Below are 12,806 nucleotides of genomic sequence, written 5' to 3' on the forward strand. Positions count from 1 at the left end.
TTACCCACCATGTTATCCCAGTGCTTAGCTACACCTGCATACGGTGGGCCTTCAGAGGGCTATAACGGTCACTGACAAACAAAACACCAGAAAAGCACCTGCCTCTCCACCTGGGGTCCTGTCTCCCTCCAATCAGCCTCCACGCACTGCCAGACAAAGCCACCTACAGCATTGGTCTCTCCACACCTCTCCTTAGCTTAAACCCTTAAATGCACATGGTAATACCCACAATTTGGCATGAAAGAATCGGACGGCCCATCCTACCCTTCCAGACTCATTCTCTGCCACCCGGAGCACCACCGACTCTCCCCCCACCTCTATACCTTATGCCTGCTGTTCCCTCTCTCTGGGACACACTTCAAGAATTCCCCTCGTTACCCACTCTCTCCTCATGGTTAACCCCTATTCATCCTGTAAGATCCAGATTTTCTAAGAGATGGCCTCCTCAAGGAGACCATCCCTGACTACCCATCCTCCCTTTAGGATGAGGTGCCCTCCTTCTGTGTTCCCAAAGCACCCTGGCAATCCTCCTTTATGGTGTCAGCACAGAGTATTACATCTATTTGTCTGTACACCAGCTCCCATTCCCTACTAGACCCCAACTTAGAGCTGGAGCTGTGTTTGCCTCTACAGCACCTAGTGCAATATTCAACACATCAAATTAGACTGAATAATTCTTACTTACTAGTTGCAATCAGACCCAACAAATACATATATGTCACGTTATTTCATTAAAATATTTTAAAATATGTAGGCCCTATGTATATGTCAGCATAATATCAGCAATACTAAGGGGACATGTCCAAGGATCTCAGCAGGGAAGCACTTTACTACACAGCCACAGTCTTTACATAAAGAGCATAAGTAGCATAATGGCATTTGAACCTTCAGGCATTCGACACTTGAGGAGTCCCTTTAGAGAGGTGTGGTGACCCAACCAATATGGCCAACTGGCCAGGGTGGAGGACCAATATCCACTAAGCAAGGAGTGGGAAGAAAGTTCTGACACAGTCGGGGACCAACAGAAAGCTCTCCCCAGAAAGCCTCACAAGCACTGGGCAGTCTCCAGATACTCATCTTCTGGAAAGTGAGCACACAGTGACTTCAGGAGACCCACCTGAGATGGCCACCGGGTCCCCCAACACTCGGGCCTGAGAAGATGTCAACAAATGGTTAGGTGGAAACCATGAGCCTCACGGAATTCACACTATCAGATTCACACCGTCGATAATTAGTAACAGCACCCGTGGGCAGGGAACTAAGCTAAGAAGGCAAACAGCTAACCCCAGGAAGACCGGAGACCTGCCTAGAAAGAGCATACCTGTGCTACTGGACTTGAGAGGAAGGAAGCGGGTATCCAGGTATGAAGGGACGGGGAAGAGAAAGTGAAGGCAAGTTTCACTGAGAAGGTGGCATTCCAAGAAGAGACGGGATTTCAAGAGACTCAAGGTTGAACAAATCAGGAAAACTGCCGGTTGGTTAACCTGAGGAGGAAGTGGAGGCCGATGGCATAAGCTGATGCTATTTTTACCTCCCACTAATCTGCAGAACCAATTTGTAAACACCCTTTCTCAGCCCTGCCCAAATTCACGCACTCATAAACAGTCCCTCAGTAATGAAAAGTCACAGTGAGGGGTGCCGGGGTGGCTCAGTCGGTTAAGTGTCTGACTCTTGATTTCGGCTCAGGTCATGATCTCACTGTTTGTGAGATCAAGCCCCGGGTGAGGTTCTGTGCTGACAGCACGGAGACTGCATGGGATCCTCTCTCTTCTCTCTCTCTCTCTCTCTCTCTATCTCTTTGCCCCTCCCTGAGTCGTGCTGTCTCTCAAATTAAGTAACTAAACATTAAAAAAAAAGAAAGTCATAGCAAGCCACAAAGGTGAGCATAATCTACGTGAGGTACTCCCCATCCCTGTCCTCTATACCCACCCCTCGTGTGTTAACAGCACCACAGCCCAGCCACACAAGGAACCCAGAATTATCACTGAACAGCTCCCCACCCCTCCCCATCCGCTGACCCTCAAACTGGGGAAAAGGCCCCCAAGACAATTCCTCCTCCATGTTCTCCCTCACATCTGGCCTCTTCTTTCAAAGACCGTGGCCTCTGCTCCACTTTTGTCCTTACCTCCTCCCACATTAACTCTTGCAACAAGCCTCTCGCCCTTCCTGCCGCCACTTCCACAATCTGGCTGCATTAACTTCACCAGATTCTTCTTCCTAAAATAAATAACCTTATCACACTTACCTGGCTAAAAAACCTTCCAGATTCCCATTTTTCAGGAGATTTCACCCACACTTAGCATGATGCTCCAGATGTGGTACCACATGATCCAGGCTGGCCTCTGTGGTCTCAGCCCTCACTGGCTCTCCCTCCCGCTGGCTGGGGGCCCTGCTGAACCCAGGTGTGCTCTCATTCCTGCCCATCTCAACTTCCGCAAAGCCTGCGCCATATCTCACTTGCTCTGCCGGGCACAAGCCTGCTCACCATTCATGACCCAGTTCAAATGCTATCTATCTCTTTATCTTAAAGTCTCTGTCAGCCCCTAAACTAGGGTGGCATCCCTGTGTTGCACCTGTTGTCCTAGGGTAATTACTAAAAGCATCCCATTTACTCTCATACTGCCCTGCTACGGACAATAAATTACATGACCCTTCTACCTAAAACCTACCTTGATCCAAAGACAGAACTAGTTACTTGCACAACTGTGTCTTTTGCTAAGAGCGTATGTTCCTCAAAGGCAATAATGCTGTCTTATCTTAGTGGGTACCTCCAGCACGTACAGACTGTTAGCACCTGAGACGTACTCAGTGAACACTGGGGGAATAAAAGAATGAATCTGATTCTTGGGCACCTGGGTGGCTTATTGGGTTAAGTGTCCGACTTGATTTCGGATCATGTCATGATCTCACAGGTCGTGGGTTTGAGCCCTGCATTGGGCTCCACATTAACAGTGTGGGGCCTGCTTGGGATTCACTCACTCTCTCTCTCTCTCTCTCTCTCTCTCTCTCTCTCTCTTCTCTCGCTCTCTCTCTCTCTGTCCCTCCCCAGCTGGCATGCATGCACTCTCTCTCTTGCTCTCAAAATAATAAACTTAAAAAAAAAAAATGAATCTGATTCTTTAAAAAACTATAGCAATCAATCTTATCTAAACTTCATCTAAAATTCCAAAGATAAATTTTCTAAGTTAGAATTAGATCTCAGAAACCCTGAGCCAAAAAGGCAGGCCACAAAAGCACCTGCCACATTAGCCGTTTCTTTCTTCAACCGGTGTTTCTCACTTTTTTCCATATAGCCCTCTTAAGGAGCCCTTTTAGACAATTTTTCCTAACCATACCCACCAAAAGTTTAATAACACTGAGATGTATATGTGCTTCATACATTAAAAAAGCCAGTATAAAGTTTCTTCTTTTTTACTCAACAATGGATTTGGAATACCTAAATAAATATTTTAAGTTAAAATAAATATTTTAAGTTAAATTGAAAATTTTAAAACTATTAACATTTAACTTTATAACTGTATTTGCTGAGTGGCTTTTAATGTATCAGATTACATATGCAAATTTCCAACTTCTACATAACAATATCAATGCAACCAAATTTTTAACAGACATTCAAAACTGCTATTTTTCAAAGGTAAAACAATTGAAAATTTGTCTTCTTAAAAATCACTTTTTTTGGGGGCGCCTGGGTGGCTCAGTCGGTTAAGTGTCCGACTTCGGCTCAGGTCACGATCTCGCAGTATGCGAGTTCGAGCCCCGCGTCGGGCTCTGTGCTGACCGCTCAGAGCCTGGAGCCTGTTTCAGATTCTGTGTCTCCCTCTCTCTCTGACCCTCCCCCGTTCATGCTCTGTCTCTCTCTGTCTCAAAAATAAATAAATGTTAAAAAAAAAAAATTTTTTTTTAAAAATCACTTTTTAAAGAAGTTATTTTGGGGAGTGCCTGGCTGGCTCAGTTAGAAGAGTATGTGACTCTTGATCTCAGGGTTGTGAGTTCGAGCTCCACACTGGGTGTAGAAATTACTTAAATAAAAAATAAAAATGGAAACTTAAAAAAAAGTTATTGTTAGTGAAATTTTGTTTCACAGAAGAAAAGAATTTTTAACTTAAGTAGCTGCAGATATTCATTCAGATACTACTGATATGTTCTTTTTTTAGTACCTGACAACTACTGATGGACTGAATAACTTTAATAGGATTAAATAATAAAATATAACCTGTTCCTATTTAATTTTCAGATACCAAGTCATTCATGAAAGCACTCAGGGCCAAACATAAGCAACATCCACAAGGCAGCCAATGGGTGGCCTGTACATAGGAGGAGGTCACCAGGAGAGACAGAACTTAAAGATCAAATAACTGATACAAAGTTCTCCAGTCCTTCCCATCTATTTGTCGTAGGTTTATAGTACTGACCTTGCATACATACTGTATATCTGTCATGAACTTGATGTGGACGTTGCTTACGTAATACCCAAGAAAACTCAAGGAAAGAAATTTTAATGCTAAGTAATAAGATATTGTTGATCAAGCTCTGAAGGGCCATAAAACCATTGTAATATCTAAGATGTTTTTGCCTCCCTCCAGAACCCATTTCTGCCACCCTTGAGGTTGCAAGCCCTAACTTCTGTGTTCCCACATTTATCCTCCTAGCAACTAAATGGAAAAACAACAACAACAAGAAACACCAGTTTACCGAAGAAAACACTCCATCCCCCAGCCACCATGACAGTTTCTCTACCACCATCATCTCCTGAGAAACTCTGAAAGAAAAGGAAGTCCCATTTTATTAGCTCTCCTCCCAAAAAGGAGCATCCCCCCCACAAAAGTATAGACTTCTAGAAATGGAAGAACACTTAGGGTTCATCCAGCCCCACCTTCTTCAGATGAGGAAACTTAAAAGAACCCTAAGAAAATGAGACTTACTCAATGAAATCACTAAGTTGTAGATAGAAACCTTATCAGTCTGGTGCCCCGTTGTATCTGCGGGCAGATGTCTGCACACATACTGAATACATGGCTAGCGGGCAAATTACTGACAGAGAGCCCAGTTCGTCTAATTCCTAGCTACTTTTCCAACTACATCGCACGGCCCCCTTCTACTTCCCTAGGATATAAGATAACAGCCACAAAGCCTATCAAATGTATATTAAAGTGTTTAAAAAGCTCCCCGGCTGAAATAAGCCATTTTAGTTTCACACACCCAGTAAAACTGAAGAGCCAGGTCTTGTTCACTCCGTGTAGACATGGTAGAGTGCTCAGGCCAATGAAATGTTAGGGACTTTCTACAAGGAAGTCAAGGGTACCCAGTCCACAATGCACTACTTCCTACTTGCTTACACTGCCTTGAGCTCTATTCTGGAGTTCTTATACACATGTCCTATCTCCCTACCTAGACAGAGAACCCTAGAGAGCTAAAACGGTGTCTTCTCTTTCTAAGGCACCTACCAAGTTTCAGCACAGAGCAAATGTTCAATCAATGTTTGCAAAATTTGAGGGCCTGGATGGCTCAGTCGGTCGAGCCTCCGACTTCGGCTCAGGTCATGATCTTACCGTACGTGAGTTCAAGCCCCACAGCCGGCTCTGTGCTGACAGCTCTACCTGCTTCGGATTGTGTGTCTCCCTCTCTCTCTGCCCCTCCCCCCCAAAACTAAAAAAACATTTTTTTTTAATGTGTAGTTATTTTTGAGAGAGAGACAAAGCACGAACAGGAGAGGGGCAGAGAGAGAGGGAGACACACAATCCGAAGCAGGCTCCAGGCTCTGATCCATCATCACAGAGCCCGACACGGGGCTCGAACCCATGAACTATGAGATCATGACCTGAGCCGAAGTCGGACACTCAACTGACTGAGCCACCCAGGCACTGCCAAAAATAAATAAGCATTTTTTTTAATGTTTGCAAAATTTATACCAATAGAAATGGGGTACTGTGAGGGATAAATGTGAATTTGGCAGGAACAAAAAAATTTGTTTATACTTTGTTCAACTCCTAGGACCAACATAGTATGTTACATGTTAACAGGAGCCTAATAGTCACTGAATTTAAAAAAAGAAAAATAAAGCAAATAATGAGAAATTATTAAGAAACATCATTTCTGCTTTTATTCATTCATTTAACAAATGTGTATTTACCAAGAAGCTGTGTGCCAAGCTCTCTGCTGTTCTGAGACCTAACTTCCCCCACAGAACTAGAGTCCTCCTCCCTAGCTAGAGTATCTTAACACTTCGGTCCGTCTTGTAGGCAGTGGGCATAGCTAGGATGGCTGTGTATTTCTATAAGCCCAGGACAGTCCCAATTCACACCTACTGTCCAAGTGTTAATTATTAATAGCATCCCCTTTCTTTCTCAACAATGCTCTGGTCTAGACAATTCTATAGCCCTAAGACTACCAAATCTTTTTAGACTAGCAGACTAGGGATTCAAAAATTCACTCCATATTTACTATCTCCTTCCAGTCTTGCTTCCTCATCTATAATATGGGCATAACACTGATCAAATTAACTGGTTATACAAAGGGAAGCAGTTGGGAACAGGCTGGAACATCACATTTAGATCATTTTGCCAGGGACTTGCATGCCAGATATATAAATACTTAATATATAACAGACAGCCATAAAAACTTTTGAGGAAGGGAGTGTATGTATGGCCAAAGCGCCATGAAAGTGTTACTACCTTGATTAAAGAAAAGAACTAAGGAGGAAAGAAAAACAGGAGGCTCTAGGTCATACCAAAAAGACAGCCTAAAGCTATAAATAAAGAAAGGTTGTCATGGATGAAAATAGCAACAAATATGCTATTTCATCACTTGCCTTTATGTGTAGTTTAAAAGTTTCAACAATAAATACATGCAACTTAGCAAATTGTGGCTCATTGTTTTGTGGTCTTGGGGGTCCTCATTGCAAGGGACTGGCTGTAAGGAAGGTTCTCAATGACCCGGCTTGTCCTCTTGCCGGTCAGTCGTGTAAAGGAGCTGTAGTTTGGTTTTTGTTTCGTTTTTATATTAAGGGCTACACTGAGAACACAATTCGTTGTCAGGAGTTTTCCAACATTAAAGAGATGGGACTGGAATCTTAACCCGCCTCCTCCAGATCTTCCACTATTGCATCATTTGAAACTAAACCTCCTCCAGCAGCCACTTGTAAAATTCAAGTCAGGTAAAATGGCAGCAGCAGCAGCAAATGTGGGTGCTGCTGCCGGCCTCAACTTCCAGCGCAAGAGGGAGCGTCTCTCCGGAACTGCCAAGTGCGGCTGAAAGGAACAATCAATAAATCAACAGGTCCAGCGCGCGCGCCAAAGGGTGCTCAGACCCCCGCGCGCCCGCCACCGGAGGAAATGGCTATTTAAATACAGTGGAGAAGTGAAGAGGCCGGAGTCGGTTCTCTCCCGTCCACCACCGCCACGGCGGACCTGCGTGGGAAAGGCCCGTGCCCTGTAGACTGCGGAGAAAGCACCAGTTCCTGGGCTGCTGCTCCGGTCCTGCAGCCCTCCGGCCCCTCGGCAGCCCGTGCCCTGTCCGCTAGTGCAAACCCCTGGGGCTCCTTCCCCCGCCTGTCCTCCTCCTGTCACTGACTGAAGCCTTTCGGTTCTGCCACCTGGAAACTTCCACAGAAGTGAGATTCCACAAACCCCGAGGGCCAGTATCGGGACTTCAGGGTCAGACCTCAAAAAGCCCAGGCGCTCCTGAACAGTCTCAGAACCGCCCAGGGCTGCGAGTCCCGCGCTCCCGCGCACTCGCACCCAACCACCCGCCGACCCGGCGTGGTGTCCTCTATCCCACGACCCCGCGGTGCCGGCGCCCCAAACTCCGCAGCGCCTCCGCTCCGAGCGCCCTCCTCGCGGCCGCAGGGAAAGACCTCCCAGGCCGGGTGCCCCCCCCCCCCCCCCCCCGCAGCCCCTGCTCCTTCCTCCGAACCGGAGGCTGCCTGTCCCAGTCTGGGGACCAAAGGGGCGGACCCTGGCCGCCCCTGCCGGGCTCGCTCATCCCTCCCGGACTCCAGGGACAGTACCCGCACCCCCACCAGCCAGTACCTCGTCCGCCTCCAGCTCTGCTCCGTTGCCTACGAGCGCCATGTTCCTCCTCAGGCTGCAGCCACCCAAAACCCAGACAGGGAGCTCAGAGCCTGCGAGGTTTCTCGACTCGGGACTCAGCCCAGCGCCAGTGAGGGAGGAAGGGGGCGGCCCCGGGCTCCCGCCGGGTCGCGGGCGGGGCCAGCGCCCAGCAGAGCGAGTGCTTTCCCCGCCCCCGGCGCCCGCAGACCAGCAGAGCATCCATTGCCCTAGCCGGCGCCAAGCGGCCCGCCTCGCCGCAAGCTCCGCCCCCCGCAGGCCTCGCCCCGCCCCCCCACGCGACTCAAACTGAAAAGTTAACCAGGTTCCCGCAACGAGTCTCCGCCCCCCGAGTGGGCGGGGTCACCCGTGGGTAGGGTCACTTGGTGGGCGGAGTCATCCCGCAGGCTGAGACTTCGGTGGTTTGGCCCACGTTCTGGGCGGGTGCTTGCCGGGGCCCAGCATGGCGAGCTCTGCCGAGGCGTGAGGGCGGGAGAAGATGGGGCTCTTGGTAGCCTGGAGGCAAGAGAGCGCCTAGTTGACGAGGTCGAGGGCGCGCTACTCTACAGGCCGGTGGAAGCGTCCACCTGGTCCGTGGGCCGATGCCAGTCCGCTTGCGTCGCCACGTGAGACTCACAGATAATGGGGACCAGGGGGCAGCCCTGGGTCACTCAAGATCACCTGTCGCCCAGAGGCCTCTGTCACGCCACGTGCCCAAACACTACGTCAGATAGAGGCACGCTGTGTTTACTTCTGTGTATGTTTCAAAAATAAAGGAAAATCCACGGAACAGATATTTATATAATTTGGAGCTCCTCTACCCCTCCTCCTACTCCCCTGTCTCGATTATGTCCGCATAACATCCCACACTGACTTTTGTGGCCCCAAACATATGTATCTAATTCATGCTTGAACTGTAAGCTGTATGAGTGAGGGTTGAGATGCTGTCCACTTCAAGGCTGTATCCTCAGCACTAGAATAGTGCCTTGCACATAATAGGTACCCAACAAATACTTGCTGGCTGAGTTTACAAATTCATTCTTGCTTCTAACATGTAGTAATTAAACTATCCAACTAGAAAATTAAAAGCTACATTTTTTAGGGTTGGGGTATTTTTTGTCTGCTTTGTTTTACACACAATCAAATTCGCCAAGTTTAATTCCATGACAAATGTTTACAAAACGCCATCCCAAAAGTTCCCTGTGCTCCTTTGCTGTCATTCATGCCCCCTCCCCTCTCCATGGCCTCTGGCAACCACTGCTCTACTTTCTATCACCATCGTTTTGACTTTGCTAGAATTTCATATAAATTGAATCATAGAGTATGTGGTCTTTTGTGTCTGGCTCATGAAAGGCCATGGTCATCCAGTGATAATCATAAAAATAGCTAACATTTGTTGAGTACTTACTATAGGTCAGGACTATGCCGAGCACCTCATACATATTATCTCATTTATCCTTCATAACCCCATGAAGTAGGTACTAGTATACTACAGATAAATAAATTGAGGCTCAGAGAGTTAAGTAACTTGAGGTCAAACAGCTTTAAAGCAAACAAGGATGCCTGCATCTGAGCTCCAGCAGTCTGACTTCAAGGGGTAGCTGTTAACCATTGTTTTGTTCTGTACTGCCTCCAGCCACTCTCCCTCTCTCCTTATTTGTTTCAGTAAACCAACTGCCCACACATGTCTATTACACATGTTTTCAATAAATCCCCTTTGCATCCTTGAAACTTGCTCTACAATGGTTTCTATCCCATGAACAATGAAAAAAATAGGTTAGATTGTCCTGATGGTTGCACAACTCTGAATTTTCTACAAATCATTGAATTGTATGCTTATGGGTAAATTTTATGGTTATCTGTATTCTCGATAAGGTCATTTTTTTAGCTGGTCATCTTCTCTCTTTTTTTTTTAATGTTTATTTATTTTTGATAGAGAGGGAGATACAGAATCTGAAGCAGGTTCCAAGCTGTCATCACAGAGCTAGAGGCAGGACTCAAACTCCCATGATCTGAGCCAAAGTTGGACACTTAACTGACTGAACCACCCGGGAGCCCCAACACCTTCTTTAAAAAAAAAAAATTAGTTATTTATTTTTTAGAGAGAGCGAGCCAGCAGGGGAGGAGCAGAGGGAGAAGAAGAAAGAGAATCTTAAGCAGACTCTGAACAAGACGACCCAGGGCCCAATCCCTTGGCCCTGAGATTATGACCTGAGCCAAAATCAAGAATAGGACGCCTGACTGAGCCACCCAGCTGCCCCTGGTTAACACATTCTTTGGGTGCTCTTAGAATCAAATATATGGGCTAGCAGGGAACTAAAAGTCTTTTAATTCCAATACGCCTGAAAATTTCCATTCCTCCTCCCCTCCACCCTCTTTTCTGTTTACGCTTCACTTTCTGAGGCTAGATTTCCCGTCTGGGTCCAGATTCTACTCTATTACTCACACATGATTCCACTTTTTAAAGTTCATTGGTTCCTAAATTAATATCACATCTTTTTGACGTGAAACCATCTCACTAGTGGCTTCTCCCTCTCCCATATGCTTTGTTATTGTCTTACAAATTTCATCTCAAATTTTGAAGAGATACAAAAAACTTGGCTCTAGATTTGTAGTATGTTGATGTTATAATGAGAATCAAGTCCAATTTTTTAGGAAATCTATTCTTATAAAGTTTGGTGGGTTTTCTTAAAAAATCAGGGATCAGGGGCGCCTGAGTGGCTTGGTCGGTTAAGCGTCCAACTTCGGCTCAGGTCATGATCTCACGGTCCGTGAGTTTGAGCCCCGCGTCGGGCTCTGTGCTGACAGCTCAGAGCCTGGAGCCTGTTTCAGATTCTGTGTTTCCCTCTCTCTCTGCCCCTCCCCTGCTCATGCTCTGTCTCTCTCTGTCTCAAAGATAAATAAACGTTAAAAAAAAAAAAAAAAAAAATCAGGGATCAAATCTGTATGTTTTTTTTTTTAAACAGTTAACATTTTAATGTATATTCTTAGAGGTTTTCTATGCTTAACATACATTGTTCCAATGGAATCATTTTGGGGTTTTTTTTGTTTTTTATTTTTATTTTTTAATTTTATTTGAAACCAGGTTAGTTAACATGTAATGTAATTGTTTCAGGAGTAGAATTTGGTGATTCATCACTTACATATAACACCCAGTGCTCAAGGCTCTGTATGTTTTAAATTCACGTCACTAGATAAGCAACACTCATATTTCTAAGGAAGCCAGTTGTAAACACTAAATGAATATGTTCTAGCCACTGGAACATCTAATCAAATTTGCTTTGCTCCTGGCAGATGCCAACTTTCTCTGCACATGTAGGATTCTACAAGATCATGAGTCACAAATATAAAACAGATTCTTTCAAAAACCAGAATGGATTCATTTTTGCCACAGAATTCATTGCCAGTTTGCTGATAACATTGTACTCTTAACAGTCAAGTGAGATACTCAAATATTTCATTTCCTAAAAGTAACTAATATAGAGATTAAGCAAGAGCAAGTGCTTGATTTTTTTTTTTTTTTTTGAAGGCACACCTACTGACAGCTGTTTGGATTTCAAAATAATTCTAATATTGCTCACAATCTTATCTTTGGCATTAACAGATGGAGCATTTTTTTGTTGATACTTGATTTAAAAAGAAGTTGTATCTTCATCATTTGTGTAGTGGGAATTTTGTTTAGAAACAAAAATTTTTAGATGACCGTAACCACGAAATAAGTGCTCATTGTAAATTGCACATTTGTTGACGGCTTTGTCTCACATTCATATCTTAGCTCCTCGAGGAGAACTTTCCCTTCTAACATAGCCTCTCCCTCTCAATTACACGCTCCCATGTCCTCCTAACTATAGCACTTTTTCCTATCTGAACTATCTTGCTCATTTGTTTATGTGTTCTTGGTCTATCTCCCTCAAGAGCAACACCTCCACACAGACGCTGTAATGTAAACTCCCATCAGGAAAGGAACCCTGTGTTTTGTGTTTATAATAAAACCCCAGTGCCCAAAACTTAAAACAGATACTGAATGTATGGTTATTGAGTGAATAAATGAAAGTATAAAAAAGCTCATAGTACACAGAGCATTTTGTTTAGGCCTCATAAAGCCAATGCTATAGCATAGTAAGTTTTTGTAAAGAGGACAGAACCAGTAATAATGAGGGACATGAAAGATGGCAAATTACGTGAAATACAAAAAGTAAATACTATTTTTCTTAGGATAATGTGCAAAGCATGATAACTGTCTCTGATGTCAACTCATTTTTTCAAAATTATATAAGCATTTAGAGTTCCCTCCATGACCTAAAAAGGATTAATTCATGTCTCTGGGAGAGGCTTAAATGCTAGGGGAAGAAAACTCATCATTTAGTGGAGGCTGAAATATCCCTTAAGAATATCCCTATTCTAGGCATTTTGGAGCTGGGTCAACATTCAGTTTACCAGTTTATCAGTTCTTTGTTTTAAATATATATATGTAAATATAAATACATATTTATACATTATATATTTTTTATGTTTCTAAAATCTTTCCAATCATCTTCCTATTTATTTTCCCTATGTCTCTTTAAATTATATTAATCTCATTTTTAAATTTTTTTTAATATTTATTTATTTTTGAGAGACAGAGAGACAGAACGTGAATGGGGGAGGGGCAGAGAGAGAGGGAGACACAGAATCCGAAGCAGGCTCCAGGTTCCCAGCTGTCAGCACAGAGCCCAATGCGGGGCTCGAACCCACAAACTGCAAGATCATGACCTGAACCAA

At 44.7% G+C, this 12,806-nt stretch overlaps 1 protein-coding gene across 1 annotated transcript in view; it reads right to left on the reverse strand.

Moving 5' to 3' along the window:
• TTC39B (tetratricopeptide repeat domain 39B) overlaps positions 1 to 8,271 on the reverse strand; it is a 123,981-nt gene extending 115,710 nt beyond the window's left edge. Inside the window, 2 exon segments of the mRNA XM_042912460.1 lie at positions 8,028 to 8,228; positions 8,230 to 8,271. Coding sequence (XP_042768394.1) covers positions 8,028 to 8,228; positions 8,230 to 8,271 — 243 coding nt within the window.
• Positions 8,272 to 12,806: the final 4,535 nt, after the last annotated feature.

This window comes from Panthera leo, chromosome D4 (genome assembly GCF_018350215.1).
Source record: "Panthera leo isolate Ple1 chromosome D4, P.leo_Ple1_pat1.1, whole genome shotgun sequence".
NCBI classification, from domain to species: domain Eukaryota; kingdom Metazoa; phylum Chordata; class Mammalia; order Carnivora; family Felidae; genus Panthera; species Panthera leo.